Below are 18,893 nucleotides of genomic sequence, written 5' to 3' on the forward strand. Positions count from 1 at the left end.
CCCTCAATGCATATAGAACAATATTTTTTTTCCTATAGACTTTGAAATAATGAAGCTACAACTTGGACTATTTACTTATCCGGTTTAGGGAGGCTCAATCCCCACCATAGACCATAACATGCTTACTCATATGCATTACGAACGGCGCACCACCACGAAAGCCTTCCAATAAAGAACTCGAGTGGCGTTGTCATGAAATGAGCCCATCCATCATGTCTTAGCAAGGGAGAGAAAAAAAAAGAAGCTACTGACAGTCTCGAACGTGACAACATATGTATGCTTCCGGTGTTCATAATAAGCACAATTATCGTGTCGCCCCTCAGTGCCATTTCGAATTGAACATTTGCTTTGAAAACAGCCTCCTCGTGTCCAATTTGGAGCGCGGCTTCCCCACCAGACGCTCTGTCACCACATCCATCATTTTTCGCTCGCACTTTGTATTTCAGAATCGTCACGTAAAAATGTAGTTTAATGAAAACAAAGTGGTCAGAAAGTAAGTAATGATAAGAGGAAGAACAGACCATGGAAAAATATATCTCTTATGGGGTGGGGTACGATTGGGGGGGGGAGAAATTTGTGTATTAATAATAATAATAATAATAATAATAATAATAATAATAATAATAATAATATAATAATAATAATAATAATAATAATAATAATAATAATATTATTATTAGTAGTAGTAGCAGTAGTAGTAGTAGTAGTAGTAGTATGTGATTCGTATGCGCAAGCCCACAAGGACACAGATGATATAGGGAGGGAGCATGTTTGCAACTTCCACCTATGGGGGCACGAAACCGGCCTACTCTTTCGGGAGGGAGGTATAAATATGGGAAAGGAAGATAACTCGTTAATGTATTCAGTTGGGCTAGTTGTTAGTGACTTAATGAATGCTAGCGAACATGCACTATATACTAGTGGTTGTCATGTGTCGTTCTGTGTAGTCTGTAGTGTGTGTTCGCTAGTATTCCGGATTCATGAACTAAAGATGGTAGGAAAGAAATAGTAAAGACAATAGGAAATAAACAAGCGACGGAGCCTCGGGCAGAAATTCCGTACTAGCAAGTGGCAAACAAACAGAGCCATATGTTTCCACTGCATGCTGCACAGCTTTAATCTGGTGTTCCAGTTTGAACCGCGGCACGCTTCCGCCAGAGCGCGGGCTTTCGCGTGACCCAATTAGCCGCAGACACGAACGTGAGAGGACGGAGGGTAGGGCCAGGCCACCTAGGCACGGTACCACACCTCCAACCTGCCGACGCAGGCACCTCGTCGTTGGCACTGCGGTGGTAGCACACTCAGTAGAGAACGTGTTGTCTCCGCTTGACACAGGGTTCATTCATCACCGCACTCTAGCTCTAGGAGAGACGGAACATCAGTCATCTCGAATCACGCCATTCCCCGGAAAGCTGTAGCAAGCGAGCGAGCGAACGACGAAAGAGCATCCGGACTCGGGAACGCCGCTTCATCGCTCGGAACAGCCACCACCGGGACCACGTAACTGTCTTTTCCAGCCCGCACCGGCCAGCAAGAGAGCAACAACGCGGCGTTTCCCACTTGACTCAGCACATGCCCTGCCCCACAGTCATGCCCTGCCGCGAGTCGCGGCGAGCAACGAAAATAGTTTCATCCGCAAGCGCCTTCTGCCGCGCATCCCGCGCGCGCGCTCTCTCGCGATCGCGTAGCGAGCACGACTTTTTTTTTCCTCGCGCGCGTGTGCGGCGCGGCTCGCCATTGGTCGCCGCGGGAGGCTCGCGCTGTGACGTAACTGGCGCGCGCGCGCGCGGAAGCTTTTTCGCGCGGCGGCGGCAGCGGCACTGACGGCGAGTCGCGAGTTGGTGCCTGTGGTATCTACGGCGCGGCTGGTTGTGCCTGGGCTCCTCTCCTCTCCGTGTATTCTCGGATCGGACGTTTCGGCTCGCGCACCACCCATACGACCGTCCCGCGTGCGCGAACGACGCTGTCCAGGCATACTTCTGCCTTAGGCTGCTGGACCTATTGTTTCTTGCTTCGCAATTTCTAGCGCCTCGGGACGTGCAACGCAGGCTTTTTCTGCGGATTGCCCTGTTTTTTGCTAGCGGAGTGCAGTTGTCGAATTGCGATTTGCCGCCGGCAAGCTCGCTCCTCGCGAGCGTTTGGGAACAGCTTGAGACGCCGAGTGCTTAGTTAGGTTCTTGCACATTTGTTTGCTGACTTGCTTCACGCTCGACTCTCTCAGCGACGATGCGACGCGTGGGAAATTGTGTGTGCTACGGTTCGACGGTGGCCTTCCTTCTCCTTGGGATCTTACTTGGAGACTCATCAGTTCAAGGTGAGTGACCGCATTTGCGTCAAATTGAGCTAGCACGAGTGTCGTCTTATGGCTATCATAAATTTTGGAATTCTTTTTCCGTAACTTCGTTATGGTTTCTGTGCTACGTAAGATAAGTAGATGCTTTAGAGCGATGAAGGCGAAGGGCGTGCCTCAATGCCTTGCTTTAATGATTCGCTCATGATTTCTCTTTAACTTTAACTGATAACATACATTCCTCGTTTTTTACGTGCTACTTGCTCTTACTGACCGTGCAAAGACTACGCTACTTCTCTTAGCTCATCGCACGGGAAAATGGGAGCTCTCTTATGTATATCTACTTCGTCCGTAGCGGTGTAGGTCATTCTCGCGGCTGACCCTATTTGAAGTCATTGAGTCGAACCAATACTTGGCTGTCCTCGCACCACCTTCCATGATCTTTCGAGTGCCACCGGCTTTCTCTGAGAGTAAAGTATAAGTCTCAACTCGGTACACAATGCCACGGCAGCTCTAAGCATTCCCGCCACGCTCCTCAGCTTGCGGTGAAGAGTGCTTAGTGTGCACTCCGAAAGCGCCTGCCCCGAACGGGCCAACCCGCTTTACGCCCCCTTCAAGAGCCTCCAGTTGCTGTTTCCAGCGTGGGGCCCCGACTTTCTTTTCGTTGTAGCTGCGCAGGCGGCAGCGGCGGCTCTTCAATTCGATTCCGTCAGTGAACTACTTCGCCTTTTTCTCAATCCGATCAGCAAACTGCGTTGAGCGGATCCAATCTTCACGAGGCCTTGCGCAGAGCCGGTGCTTTCTTTCGCCCTTCCAAAGGCTGCCGCAAGAAAGCGCCTGGGAAAGGGTGTTGCCGGCGTCTGTTGTGCGCTTTTCGAGCTGCACTGAAATCCTCTTCATAAGGACGGACTCGGCCGGTCGGGCGTTGCCATCTCGCGTGTTTGCTCAGCCGCATCCTCTCTCGCGGCGACGCGGCGGCGATGGCCGTTACATTCGTTGCTTCCCAACGCCGCATGCAATATACGCAGTGACTGCATTTTCCAACAGTCCATTTCATTTCCCATGCCATTCGCCCTTCATGACTGACTCGGATGTCGTCATCGCTCGAATCATGGGCTCGGATCAGCAAGCGGCGTGTTATAATGCAGAAATGAAAACGGCACTGGCTACTCGACACCAGTTCAGCGTCGAGTAGATCGTGCCTCAGAGAGGACAGACAGTTTTAGTTTGTACAAAACGTGCAAATGACTGGGCTACAGAACTGTGTTACTGTCGCCTTGTATGTTTTTCACGCAAGAATTTCCTCTGTGACCGTAAAAGGAGTAGCAGTCGTCGACGGCTAGTCGCTATTCAATTGTATCTAAATGAAAAACTATACTTGTACGTTGTGTTCCTTAGGGGCGACATGCATATTGCTTAGTCTTTTTTTTTTTAGACTCGTAGTTGTGATTCTGAGAAGTACGTATATACTGTATTTTTTTCTCTCTCGCTCTGTGTGTGTGTGTGTGTGTGTGTGTGTGTGTGTGTGTGTGTGTGTGTGTGTGTGTGTGTGTGTGTGTGTGTGTGTGTGTGTGTGTGTGTGTTTGAACAGCAGTAATACATTGCTTACATCAAGCTCATTTCATTCGAAGAGAAAAGAAAGGCAGGGAGGTCAACCAGGTTGCACCCGGTTTGCTACCCTACATAGTGGAGGAAAAGCGTAGAGAAAGGAAGCAGGAAAGAGAGCCTAGTCCATCCTAGACAACTGCAGACGAGCCGCACTCTGAGGCATTTCGCAGTTTGAGACATTCTGGGCATGCGCGGTGGAAGCTCATATGCTTGCGAACGTGTTAGCATCCTTGTTCAAATTTTTCTTGTTTCATTCGGTCACGATAGCACACACGCAAGCGGTCGCTGAATGTTCGCACGCATTAATGAATTCCACGCGCGATTATACTGCCCGATGGTTAGAAAACTCGCACGGTTGACTAGCTGACGCCCGGCAGAACCTGTAACGAATGGGCGATGAAACGGAAACGAGCATACAAATATATATTCGCACTGTTTATTACCTCGAGCAAGGACTTAAAAGAGGCGGCAAGCGTCAATCATTAGTACCGAACTTTCTCGCAATTAATTACTGTCGCGGCAGAAAAAGGGGGTGCGCGTTGCGGCGGAAGTAATGACTTTTCAGAGCTCAATAATCGCTCGGCGAGAACGCGAAAAGTGGCGTTGGGAGAAAATAGGCTCGGCTGGCGTCGACGCGACGATTTTCACTCCGTAAATTGAAACATCAAACTCGCGTCGCATGCGTGGGTGCCGATAGGAGGACAAGATTAATGCCGCTGAATATCGTGACAGAGAATTCGGCTTATCAAACAGCGGGACGCCCAAACTGATTGGAAAGAGATAACGTTAAAGAGAACGTACCTCAATACACCGTGGTTCTTCTGTGTGTACTGATTAATATTAATGCATTTCTTAAACCGTTATATCACCGAAGGACCAGCGAGTTACTTGGAAATCTTTTCGAGATCCTTGTGACCTGCTTTACAAATTAACGAAAGAGGTATTGACGCAGAAGAACACCTTCATTGAATAACACTGCTCGACTAGAAATACATCGCTCTCAGGGAGTCAAAAAAAAAAAAAAAAGACGAAAATTAAGGAACAAGGAATACAGGCGTACCAATATATGTTGTTTCTAAGTGAGATTTCTTTACAAGCAAACTGTGCAAACAAGCCTGGGTAGATATTGGGTAAACCTTTGGGTGAGCACTACCTGCCAACTTTAGTGACGTTACCATAACTGACATTTGAGTTGGTTTGTAGGAGTTTGTTCTTGAACAAGTAGCGCTCTTGAGGTAGGATTTGTATACGGGCACAACACTCTCCTAAACTTAATCGTTGTGTCTCTTACAAAAAAAAAGAAAAGACGGTAGCAAAAAGTGTTTTCATGCTTTCTGTCGGGGATATGACAGCAGCATAAACTGCAAATACTACACGCATGTGCAAATTGTCTTTTCTTTTCTCTTGTAATATTGTTTCCGTTTGACGGCACGTGAGGTACCTGATCAGCAAAAAATATTCGGCGTTGCTTCGGGCGTAGCAATAACAAGTGTTTGTTGACGCTGCACGAAGACAAGTTAAACCACGAAATGTCGCTCTGCAGACAGACTTGGAAGAAGAAACAAGGGCGAGCTTACGAAGGAGCTCCGCAGAGCCTGCAACTGTTTTCGTGGTTGCTCTTTCGTAGTTGCACCGCACTGTTGCGCCGTGTTTTCGTTCAAACATACTATTTTCGTTTTTTTTTTTTCTTCCGGGAACCAAATTCCAACGCATGATGAATTCGGGTTGCTGAGAGTTTACCCGCAGCGTCGTTGGAGAAGCAAAGTTGATGGATTGCACTTTTCTACATCTGGACGTGGCGAAAGCGGCACTCGGGTGTTCGTTACTTTTTTTTTTCTGTGTTTACGTATCGCAAGGTATTGTCGGAGGGAAGAAAATTTTCTCCAGGCCGAATGAAGGACGAACGCTTTTTTTTTTTTTTGTCATTTCACGTTGTTGTGGCCGGGCAGGGAATTGCTGGAAGCTGCACTCTATAAGGTCGCGTAAAAATGAAATAAATATGCCTGAAAAAACAACACAGTTAAAGTGAACTAAAACGCAAGATTGATTCGTCGGGCTCTGTGGGACTGTCTGCGTTCCTTAGCGACGCGGAATGGCAAGCCGACGTGTGGAACGTCTGAAGTATTTTTAGCATTGAGAGGCAACTTGAGTTGTGCAGATTTACTGCGGAAGATTGCTTTCCTTACAAAACTCTGAGCGTGTTTCCAAACAAATTCTTCATTAAAAATGCCACAAGAAGCAACAAGGTGAAGATTAAGAGTAAGCGCCCGTACGTAGTATCTTTGGGTTGTCTCGACTGTGTTAAGAAAACGCTTACTGAACCATTATATACGGAGCTAATATAGTCTTGTTTCTGCATGTACACTATCAATATAATTTGGAAACGTAACTCTGTTTCTGTTTTCGGCAGTTGGAATTGTGCAGACTATTTCTTTTTTATCTGAGTTACACAAACCACATATATTCAGCCCTTACAAAATGTATGTGGACAGCCTATAGACTGTCTAAACCCATTTTTAGACAGTCTATAGGCTGTCTACATACATTTTTGTAAAGGAGGTGTCATGTTGAAATATTGTTTCTGTAGATCAAAACAGCGGAATTTAGCGAAACACTGGCAACAACTACTTCACTCGCACTAAGATACGGTTCCAGCAAAGGCGAAAATGCACTCGATGACACGCGTGCATTCAGGAAAGTCGCAGCTGTTCCAGCTTCATTTTCACGTCGTTTATTGTCGCGGCTTGGGCCGTGTACGCGGCGAAAAGCGACGTGTGCTCGTGCCGCGTGAAAAATCTAAGCACGGTATTCTTTGAACACCTGTGCACCACATGGCGACCTAGCTATCAACGAAACAGTGTCTGTGGGTTGAGGCGCAATGTCGGGCAATGAGTTCGCCGGCAGCAAAGCTCCAGTATGCACGAGCCGAATGCAGCTGCGAGCTTTATTTCGCGTGAAAAAGTGAGGTCTGACGCGGAAACTCGTGGATGATGAAACGCAGATTCGCTAACGCGTAATGGGGTATACGTAACTGCGTACAGCCGATGTATTGTGCTTCCGCATAGCACTCGGTTCCTATGACACATGATTGCAATTAAAAAAAGGGAGAAGTTATTGAGTTACGCAACATACACGATTGCTTATTTCATGCTGCACTTGCAGTTAGTGTGTAACGCATAATACGGTGTAGGACGCAAGGTTTACGACTACCAGCTCGCGTATTACACTACAACGAAAGAAAGAAAAAAGAGGAATCAGCTGCCGACCTGACCCAGTTCGGCGGCACTTCCCGCCTAAATTTTTCCTTTCCGAAGGCGTCATCATTGCGACGGATATAAGGCTCTTGAAAGCAACGAGAGGACACCCGTTTTTACTCGCCTTTATCGCGAACCTGCGCAGTGTCACGGCGCGAGCGTGAAAACACGGCGCTGTTTATTCGCTGACCCGGTGACGCTGCAACACCACAAACACGCGGCCCACTCCCACGCCCGACAATGAAAAAAGATGAAAAAAAAAGCGCCCACGTAATCGTCGCGACCCGGTATACACAGCCTCGCTCACTCCCTGAAAAAAGAACCCGTAAACTTGCGACTGTCGCGTCATTTCACGGTGTGTGTGTAGTGGGGGGGGGGGGGGGGGGGGGTGCAGGCAGGCGAGCCGCGTCTGGAGGCTGGCTGCAAGGTAAACACTGGCCCATCTCCTTGAAAAACGCGATATGGGCGCCCCTGCAGCACGCTAGAAAAGTGCTGTGGCGTCTACGGGGTGCGCTTGCAGTCCCGCAGAAACTGGAAGCCGCAGCTTTCTCGAAGAGCACCGAGGCAGTGAGACGAGTCGCGGGCGGTTTTTATCGCCGTGACGTGCGCTCGAAGCCATGCTTGTCCAAGCGCCGCTGCGTGCTGATGCGTGTGCCTTTTCCTCCCGTCGTATCTGGTCCCGTCTCGCTCTGCTCCTTCCAAAAACTGTTGTCTTCTCATCGCCTCGGCAAGTCTCGTAGCACCAGCGACGCCCCGACTGCCTGCCGGCGTGCCTACGTGCATAGCCTCCTCCTCAGCAGTTCTTTCGTGGACACGTTAGTACATAACGACGCTCGCGCACCGCTGAGATGGCTCGTCGTTCCTTTCTCTCCGGGCTTATCTGTCGGCTTCTGGCGAACTTTGCGCCCCCTCGTCTACGTGCTTTCGGAACGCGGCAGTGGCAACTTTTCCTTCCTCGTCTTTTGCTCGGCCCCCGCTGTACGCCTCTGCGTGTGACGCCACACAGGAGCGACGGCGTTACGAAATATTGCGTGGCCCCAGAATCAATGCGCAGCGCCAGGCCAAACAAGGGTGGCGCAACGCGAGGTCGGGGCTACGCGTGTTGTCCTATATGTCGAACTGCACTGTTTACGGATATCTATGATCTAAAACACACCAGCCCACTTGTAGCAGCATTGCTACCTGTTGGCTTTTTGACCAGGGCATGCGAAATGGAATAGTTGTGTAAATCTGTGCGCTTCTCTGTTTGTTTGTTTGTTTGTTTGTTTGTTTGTTTGTTTTTCAAAAGTTTGCTTGGCACGCTGTCGTGAATGTTGATAGTGTTATGAATATTGATGTTTGGCGAAGCCGCGGTTACTACGGTTTTCTTCACTTCTTCCGACGTCTTTAAAAAGTGAACTTGTTCAGAAACGTCGACGAGAATTCGACCTAGCCAACGCCGTGACTAACAAGCCTCACTTACTGCCGGTACTATTGTTCGGCTTTTCCTCGAGAAAAACAATGCCCGGGGTCGTCTTTCTCGTTATTCACGCGTCGCCCGTTTCTTTGTGAGGATTCTCCAATTGCGATTTTCAGGATGAATCACGAGCATTCCAGCAAACGTTCTGCGATTTACTTTTTTTTTAATCCGTCGACATCACTGCAGTTCCTAGCCAAAGGGACGAAATACGAGACAGGAGCAAGAGAGAAAAACATGTTTACTTCGTTTCACAAAATATGCGACACTGCCTCTCCGTGGCAGTGATTGCATCCCGTAGAGGGCACCGACCGACCTGGATTCTATCTACAACCTCGCGACGGTCGCTGACACACTGCGACGTTCGCTGTCAAGGACGAAAGAAGGTGCAACCCCCGTAGCTTAGGCCAGCTGCCTGCTTCACGCCGCCTCCGGGAACCACCGTGGGCTGTTTGCCTGTGCGAGAACGCGGCCAACAGACACCCATTGCTACATTTCTGTTTTCCTAGTTCGCGTTCCCTTTTATTTCTCTTTTTTTTTTTCGTCCCGGTGTCTTCTTTACGAGCGAGTGTTTACTGATAGGAGGTGTAATGGAGGCACATTTACGAAACAACTTCCTCTCCTCCTGTGGGCAGAGATGTCTTTCATTTCACCTCTCCCTCTCTCATATTCTCGGCCGCAGTCCACGATATCGCTGTATAGAGCCGACATTTCCGGCGTTGTTGCCGAAGTCGTTTGCGAACGTGCCTACTGCCGTGCGTGTGTGCTTGCGCCGGCAAAATCGGCGTTGGGCCGGATTACGACCCCAAGAAGTGCACCTCGTTATTATTTTAGCAAAAATTTTTTTGTTGCTCCGCAGTTATAGGCAGGGAAATGTATTCGTCATAACGGACACTAAAGCTGCCTGCTTTTGCGCAGTCGAGCCTCGTCCGCGCTTCGAGCGTACCGCGATACAACAAAGTTCAGTGTCCCAAATGTTGTGTATAAAGGCTAGAGTGTGAACCACTAAAAAAAAAAAACATTAAAGAAGGATTGACCCTATGTATCTTGCTGGAGATAGTGGTGCTGTGAAGTTCGCCTAAAAAAAAGGACAGCTCTAACGCTTCATGTAAGGCTGAGTAAAATTACTGAGAACACCTAGACTTATACGAACAAACGAGCTCGTGGTTCTCCTGATCAATTCCATACTACATCCTCACCGCTTCTGCGTCATTAGTGGAACGCCTGGAAGCCACGCTATAACGTAAAGTAGCTCGAACAATCGACCTTTGTTCTTGCCAAGGAGTTCTGGGAAAATGACCCCCTCTTCCCGACTCATTGTTCAAACAAAGGAAAGGAGAAGAAGACAGGTGGAGAGAAGGGGCGTCTGTTTTTTGCTCGTGGTCAACCGGCAGCCGACGCTTGCAGTGACCGCCGTGTGAACGAGAAAGGCCTCATCTCGCCACGACTGGCCCCTTTGTCCGTTCTTTCCCGTGTTCGTTAAGATTTTGCATGGTCGAGAACTACTGACATAACGAACTATATCTTACGTTATCCTTGTCCAAGTCGAGCACGATTCGGTCTTTGCAATGGTTTGGCACGGTATCGCGTTCTTCGATGGTCTGCTCGCACTTGTGAGATCGGTATCCGTTGTCTCTGGGACTTCACGCTATCTATCGCTCAATTCATGAATGGCACCTGCTCGTGAGACTCAACGCATTTTACAGGCTACTTACGCAGGCCTAGTAGAGGCCCCTCTGTAATGAGGGCCTTGACACTGACCTAGATGAGTGTCAAGAGCGTGGGATATCAGTGAGCCTGCATGCGTTGTTGAGTAACAGCCCGGTGGTATGAAGGCCTCGGTTCAGAGCTCGACTGAGGTATTTCGAACACTTGAAAATGATAAGAACGTACTATGCTCGCTTCTTGCCATCCTTTCTTTCTGTGTATATTTTCGTAGCTTTTCTTTCTTTCTTTTTACTTTAATCAGCGCAAAGGAACGGGAATATGTGCAATAATTTGCTCCAGCCTTTCTATATGACTTTGTTGGAGGACACTCTTTATAGGGTGTTTATAAAGTTGACAATATACGTTACGCCACGGGATATCTTCACGTAGCCATTCAGGAGGTCACAACTGTGTGCCGCGGTGTTGGCGGAGGTAGGCTGTGTATGTTGTCTCACCTACGGTGCTCAATTTACGTACATTAATTTATTTATTTATTTACAGGATACCTGCATTGAATCAAAGGCGTTATCGCAGGGGAGACATCTGTAGGATCATATGTTACATGTTTTATAGTGAGAAGCAACAAAAAATACATTAAACGAGGTTAACATAAAGATAAACAAGGTGAAAGGACAATAGGTCAGCATGTTCAAAGGTAACAGAAAGTTGAAACAAAAACTAGCACAATTATACATTATTGTAAACACAATCGGAAATAAAAATTACGATTAGCATTCTCGTCTCAACAGCAACGACGACGAAATAATAATAATAATAATAATAATAATAATAATAATAATAATAATAATAATAATAATAATAATAATAATAATAATAATAATAATAATGCGTATAGCAGCTCGTGTTGACCACCAACCATAGGCGTGCGCAGAGTTCCCTATCAGGGGGGGCGAAGGTTCGTCGCAGCGCCCCCCCCCCCACCCTACTAAGTCAATGTATGGGGCAGATTTTGCGCCCCCCCCTCTTAGGTGATTAGGGGGGGGGCGGTCGCCCCCCCCCTACCCCCCTGTGCGCACGCCTATGCCACCAACGCAAGCTTTCTTTTTTTTTTAGAGTCGTAGGAAGGTGGGCTGCGTTGAAAGCCGACTGTTACAACACCCCGAAATCCTTGCTTACAACAATACTCTTTTCCTCAGCAAAATTAGTGGTAGACAACTACAACTACGGCTATCCGTCCCGTGAATGAACGAGCCTTCTTATTCATCTTATAAATGTTGTTTGGAACGCGTTAGTGATAGCAACTGAGAGTCTTGTCTTGACTTCATACTTACCAGGATACCACGCACACAGGGCAGCTGTTTCAAGACTTGAGTGGAAGCGGAATAGTAAACTAAATTTTTTTGTCCTGTTTATAATGTGCGAAAGAAAAAAAGAAAGTTGATATAAGGAAAAGCTCTGTTGCGTGGTTTATTGACAGGGCTTGGGTTCCTGCATTGCGTCCACCGCTTAATGTGTATCTACTTCGCCGGGCACTCGATCACTTCCGTCCTCGTTTTTTTCTCAGTTTTTTTTTATCACACCCTTCGCCACACCCTCCGAAGGGTTGTTTGCTTAGGCGCTCCCCGTGCTTGAAACTTACCAGAGCTCCGGGAGCATCTCCTCGACAATCTCTTCGTTTGATTTTCTGTTTTTGTAATTTTTCTTTTCACTCTAAGCTTGCAAAGCCCCTTTGCAACATATAACCCGGCCGATAAATAACGACTCATTTTATTCCGCATCGTAGCGTAACCACTACGAGCCAGGATAACGGTTTCCCTTGGCGTTTCGTTCATCTTGGGGATAATTTATGCATGCTTTCCTTCATAACGTGGCAACGAACTTCCGTGAAATGTAGGCCATTCGGATGTGGACCGACGTATTCGTGCTTCTTCTGCGCATTACGCTGTGCTGCGCTGCGCTTTTTTTTTTTTCAGTTAACCAGCAAACATTTGTGATGTCCATTACTTAGCGACCATATAAGGATATTAAAAATTGTTTTAAAATTCTCCTTCATTGCTAGCATTTAGGAGAATATTTTTGTAGCCTGTGCCATGTTCTCTTCCTCGCTGAACAATTCCTCGCACTTGCTTAGGGAAAAAAAAAACAGATAACAAACAAACATGGCCTTCGAATAAACCTTGAGTAAAAATATATGCCACGAGATTAGCGTGACTTGTTGTTTGCACGAAACCTTCTTCGCTGTGTATTATCCCTAGAATTATCCCTTACTTAGGTTGCTCACAAAACAGCCATGCCAGCGAGAAGGCTTTCTGTGTAAGGCAAGGCGGTCTTGTATTCCGAGCGTTTGTCTACTGCAAGTGTAAGAAGCTGTTGCAGGAACCGGAAGCAGCTATGTTTCTGGCATTTTCTGTTCCGACATATGAAACGACGCGTTCATGCACTTTGCATATGCACGCAGGATATAGGAGCATGAGAGGGTAACAAACAACTATATATCGGTGAAGGCCAGTGGCCCGTGACAAAGCCTATGTGATATCATCGTTATTAACAAGATCACAAATTAAGCTTGGAACACAAGGTGTATTAAACTGACGAAAGGTCCGGGTAATTTATGAGGTCTTCGTCTTGCACTGAACATAAGAAGGCTTGTGACGGCGGCTTTTGATTAAAACCAACACTCTAAATAAATCATTTACAGACTCGGAAGTGTTTAAGGAAGGAACGGGAGAGAAAGAGGGGAAAGGCATAGATGTTAACCAGTCTAGAAAAACTGATATGCTATCCTACACTGGGGTAAGTTAGGAGAGTTTGGAAGTGTTTGAAAAGTCATCGGGTAAACCTGGTATGCTGTAGTAGAGCGAACATCTTGAAAACATCCCGGTCTCTATCTCTCACTTTATTGAAAACAGAATGTGGCGTCATTGAGGAAGTTGACGTGCAACCAGGAATGCGGCGGCACCGCTCATCCGGGTTTTCGATTACACTTAGCAAGCCCTATAGCTCAGTACTTTGCAATGTGTGGCGGAAACAACACGAACGAATACACGTGAGTCAGCTCTTAAGTAAGCTTCGCACGGCATTTCCTTTTCTGGTGTAGTACTCAATTCAGCATTCGTCGTCTCAATGCCACATCCGCCTCGTTTCCACCCGTCTTTGCAAGTATATCGAATCGTCTACGCCCACGTCCAGAGAGGAAGGTGAACAGCCTTCTTCGCTGCTATCGTTCTGAGTAATTTACTTGACTGTTCAAGGTTTCTTTCTCTCTTCTACACTTGCGCAATTTGGAATCCTAGAAGCCAGGGGCGTAGCCAGAAATTTTTTTCGGGGGGGGTTCAACCATACTTTATGTATGTTCGTGCGTGCGTTTGTATGTGTGCGTGCCTATACACGCATGCAAAACTGAAAAATTTCGGGGGGGGGTTTGAACCCCCCCCAACCCCCCCCTTGGCTACGCCCCTGCTAGAAGCATGAGTCCCGCACGCCGACTAGGTCGAGTTCGTGTACACGCCTGCCCCATCGTTTCCCCTCCTCCACCCCCCCACTTCCCCTCTTCTCTCTACTTGCGAACCCCGCAGCTGTCTCATTGCCGGTAGCTATGTAATACATTGCGGTGCTCGGCCATCCGAACTATAGATGCCTTTCGGCAACCCTCGCCGAAGTCGCCTTGTAGCGGCTGTTCGCAATTGATTGGACGCACATGCCGAGAGAGCAGCGCCCCCAATTTCCTCCCTGCCTTGTCGTCCGACGTTGCCCGTTTTCCGGACAAGCGCCCAACAAGCGAACTGAGCAGAGAAGTTAGGCAGCGCAACGTGGATGGGGCCAGTCTGTGCGTCGCCGTTTTCCAGCAGTACCGATTTGTACGCCCGGTTGCGCGCTGTAGTTCAGACTCGGAAGCCGAGGGCTTCTTCCCAAAATGCGAACTTTATTTCTCTCTCCTCCTCTAGGACTTTAAGGGAGGGAGAAAGGGAGGAACAATACTGACACGGAACTCGTTTTGGGGCGCGAACGAAGCCGGCTATCGTATAGTTCTTCGTTCGCCGAAAAGCTGCGCATTGTTCTTTCTGTTATGTGTTCCTTTTTTCGATATCCTCACGCGATATCGCCTTTGTTCACGGTAAAGAACCCGCGGAAGTTGCGGCAGTCGGCGATACGTCAAAAGTTTTTTGCTCTCTTGTCTCAAGGAAGCGAAGAAGAAAGAAGCGATAGGGACTTCAGATGTAAACAATGTTCCCTTTCTTCGAGAGTATACGTTTGCCAAAAGAGATCTTCCCTCCAGAGCTTGAGTATAGGAACAGTAACATCAGAGATTGTCAAACAAACTCACACCATAATAACACCTGCTATATAGCGAAAAAAAAAAAAAAAACAAGCTCACTGTATATGCCAAGAAAAAAACACGCCCAGGTTGCAAACAAGCGCGAATGCTAACTTTATATGCTAATGATTGATTCTGGGGTTCGATGTGCCAAATTCATGCATGAAATGGTTATGAGGCACGCCATAGTGGGGAATTCCGAAATAATTTAGACAACCGTTGTTTTTTACTGTGCCCCTAAGTACACTAACATTGTTTTTTTTTTGTTTTGCATTTCTTTATCGAAATGCGGCCTCCATGGCTTCGAATCGAGCCTGCGTTCCCGAGCTTAGGAGCACAACCCCAGCTGTGCCGCCATGATGCGTCAGCCGTACCTAATGTAGTGGCTGTGAAGGAGAAAATTCTGTTCGCGAGAAAACATAATTGATTCTAATTGCCCTTAGCACTGCATATGCGCTCGAGCGAGCCAAACAAGCGTCGGTATATGTCCTTGGCGCTGTCATGAAAGAAAGGAGAGGGGGAAAAATAAATTACTCATTTTTCACGTCTTTCAGATGACTTCATTTGACTTCGACACAGGAGTAAGCTTTTATTCTCTTTTTCTTTCGAAATAAGACGGAATCTGACTTTGTCGCGTGGTTTCCGGATGTTACACCTGCTCCACCGCAGTGGTTACTCAACGTTCTAGGAATTATGAAGTGACTCATGCTTCCAGTATGCCTTACACGACCAGCCAACGTGCACGCGTCGATGTTATTTCCTGTTTTCACTTCCCTCTCCCACTTCTCTTCTTGTGTGCACAGCCCATACACTCACATTTTTTCTTTATCATGCCTTTACTGACTGTAGACTACATTTGACGTATCAAGCGGAGGTTTCAAAATGCGTCAGCGACAGCCAACTCATTGTACGCTGCGAGATACTTTTAACTTTTCTTCTAAGCAAGTTCATTTCCTTGTGAAGTAGAATAGAGAACATGAAACATATGTACAAGACGTTTTTTCAACTTCGTACAATCTCACGTTGACAAAAATCAAGAGAAAACTAAAACAACCAGAACGTTATAGCTGTAGTCTATGTTTGGTCTGCATAGATCAAGCGTAAAGTATTTCTGTGCGCCGGCCAACCTTACCGTACATTTTTTTTCAAATATTAGGCTCAGCCGTCATTTTGTTTGGATGGCAATGTTGCGTGTGTTAGTTCGTTTACGTCCGTAATGCCTTCGCGAAGCTGTCTTGTTTTCCATTCCAGCTTTTGTTAAATTTGAATTAAACTTCACGTATGGCCACTGTCCGTTAGATGTGTTTACCCGTCAACTGTAAGTGTTGGAACACAAGCTAAGCGCATGAAACCATGTACGATACCAGGGGCGTAGCCAGGCCCCACCACCTCCCCCGAAATTTTCCAGTTTTGCTTGCGTATATATATATGCACACATACAAACGCACGCACGAACATACATAAAGTATGGTTGAACCCCCCACCCCCGAAAAATATTTCTGGCTACGCCCCTGTACTATACGTCTAGGAGGTGAACATTTCGCGCCCCGCTCGATACGGCCGACAAATCAATATGCTGAGCTGACTACCTGTATTTAAGCGTATACAAGAGGGCCTCAATTCACCCCGAGTAATAGTGAAGCTTTTTGAAAGCGACTAGAGCGTCACAACAGTAGGCGTTCTCCGAGCGAATCCATCTACAGGGGGTGGTGTCGGCGCAGTGTTTGTGTTTGTGAAAGGCGCCTTCGTTATCGCCTGCCTACTGGGTCTTCGGTGTTGAAGCTTTCAGTAGCAGTAGGAAGCACTTGAAGTGTCATTGACCTTGTATGTCCGCTATACGTTCTAACTTCTCACATATGGCTGCGGATCGCGTTCTCCTCCTTGACGCTGCCTGCTCGAAAGCGTCTGTCTTATGGTCCAAGGAATATAAAAAGAAAGTTACATCTCGTGGGTACTGCGACGTATTGTTTCAAATATATAAATAGCACAGGGTAAAGAAAGCTACGGTATGTGTATACAGGCCTGTATAGTTTCATGGGAAGAACTTATCGCAATTTCTCTCGAAATGTACACGTAACGAAAATGGTTATAAAAAAATTGTTCTGTGTATATTGTTTAGGAAAAAGACTCAGAACGAGCAATGCCCGCTCTCGGGCCAACGCCCAACGAAGAATTTGGGTGTGGCAATGGTGGGATTACAGATCACGATGGGCGCAGAATAGAAAAGTGCGCTGACCGAGGGGATAATTAGAGACCGTTACGTATTTAAATATTACACTGGACATCTAGTCCAATTTTACTTATTCGACGCATTTAGATTGAATAAACGAGACAGCTGCACGCGCATACACTGTGAAAGGGAGTTCATTTATTCGTTTATGTACCGTTGTGCCTCATAGTATCCCACCTCAAGAAAAAATATGAAGGAGCAAAAAAAAAAAAAGAAAAAAAGGGAAAACATGGAGCGGTATGGTTTCATGTTTTCACCACCGAAACATCTGAAAGCACACATATGGACACCTTTAACAAATGTTTAAGGTTTCCACCCGAAGCACGCTTATCAGTTTCAACTCATGCCCAGTGTGTCACGTAACTCAATGATCAGTATCTCGGCTTAAATATGCTAATTAAACGGCCAAACAATATTTACGCCCTAGTTGGGATGTAGTGTGCCTATATGAAGCAACACATTGAACGGCTTTGACTCATCGACGAAGATTAAAGAATGGCCTCGAAAAACGTTAAGTGACAGTATCATATCCCATTGTCCGCATTCAGTAAACCAGCCTGGTCGTATACCACGCGCCGCCTATCACCCATCGTTACGACGGCCTCCAAAAGGAACGATTGCCTGGGCTACAACCCGCAGGACTCGGCTCCACGTGGTGTCCTTCGGAAGGGATAGTGGAGGAGCGGACTCGGCGGTAAATACGTAAAAAGACGGGAGAAGAGGCAGGGTGCAGATAGGACGCGAAGGGAAAAAAAAGAAGGGTTGGCACTGACAAAGCCTACTCTGTAAAAATCGACTTCCGACGGCCGTGTATAACAACCAAGGACATTTGTTTTTGTTTTGCTCGCTGTATCCACGCGGGCCGCACACGCTTCGGAACCGCAACCGTCAACAGAACCCGGCCAGCCGCGTCGACAGCGTCGAAAGCTCGTCGCTGTGGTGACCGCGCGAAACGCTTCCGCGACACAATAAGCGGCGGCCTATGCATAGTAGGGACGCGAAACGGTGGTGTGTGTGTGTCCGGGTGCCTCGCCCAGTCGCCGACGCAGCAGTACTACTAGCAGTACGACGGCCAGGCGCATGCAGCGGCCGATCGATGTCTGGTGGCGCCGCTCTGGCGACCCCGGGTTCTGTCCTCGGGACGACCGTCGCCTCTTCGTCTGGGGCCCGGGTCCACTCTCTCCCGAACTCACCGCCGCTTCCACGCGAGCCCTGGGGCCCCACTTTTTCCCTCTTTCCGACCCTCACCCCTTAGGACCACTTTTTCCTGCATCGGGGCCGCACCCGCGTCATTGGGACGCGCAGTTGGGCGCCCCACTCTTTAGTGATCCCGTAGGAACAGCGAACGCGCTGCTGCTCTATAGTACGAGGAGCATCACAACAAAAGAAAACAAATAACGCCGTCTAAAGATGGCGCTTTCTTTTTGCGTATTTGCGGAATGCGCGCTTCCTGTAGGCAGCGCAGAAAGAGAGAGAGAGAGAAAGAAAAAACACTTAGAGAAGAAAGGCCTTTTGGATGCGCGCGTTATGGACACGCTAATGGAGGAAGGGGGGCCGCGGTGTTCCACTTCTACATTTCTTGTGGGTTCCTGCATTGTGGGCACTTCCTGATGTTCGAGTTGGATGTCGGTCGATTTCGCCAAGGCCTCGGAAGTGTACGGTAAACGCGAAAGCTCTCTTGTATGTGGAGCAAGAAGCCATGTTAGACATGAATCGCAGTGCCCGTGTCAGAGAAATCGTTCGACAAAGGCACGTTAAGCAAGAGGCTAATGAAAGGAACACAAGTCTGTTAAATGGGCCGTCGTGTGTACGTGCCTAATAGGAACACTTTCGCCAGAGGTATCAGGGTAGTTTAAATTCCTAGTCCAGTTACTCGAATTAGAAAGCTTAACCTTGACCCTGAGCCGACGAAGCGTGAACAGCACAGATATTCGCAAAGGTGTCAAACGCTGCGTACTGGAATTAAAATACCAAAGGTTTATTATTAGGCAGGTTATCAGCTTTCGTCCGTAACACGAGTTACACGATAGACACTATGAATTGCTACATTAAAACGATGACTACAACAACCT

General features: G+C 47.5%; 1 protein-coding gene across 3 annotated transcripts in view; it reads left to right on the plus strand.

The window, feature by feature from the left end:
* The first annotated feature begins 1,821 nt into the window (after nt 1–1,821).
* Nucleotides 1,822–18,893, plus strand: part of LOC119393572 (limbic system-associated membrane protein) — a 207,134-nt gene continuing 190,062 nt past the window's right edge. For all 3 annotated transcript variants that reach the window (XM_037660677.2, XM_037660679.2, XM_037660678.2), the window contains exon 1: nt 1,822–2,314. In XM_037660677.2, coding sequence (XP_037516605.1) covers nt 2,227–2,314 — 88 coding nt within the window. In that variant the 5' untranslated portion in view covers nt 1,822–2,226. The remainder of the gene's footprint in view (nt 2,315–18,893) is intronic.

Source organism: Rhipicephalus sanguineus, chromosome 5 (genome assembly GCF_013339695.2).
Source record: "Rhipicephalus sanguineus isolate Rsan-2018 chromosome 5, BIME_Rsan_1.4, whole genome shotgun sequence".
In the NCBI taxonomy this organism is placed as follows: domain Eukaryota; kingdom Metazoa; phylum Arthropoda; class Arachnida; order Ixodida; family Ixodidae; genus Rhipicephalus; species Rhipicephalus sanguineus.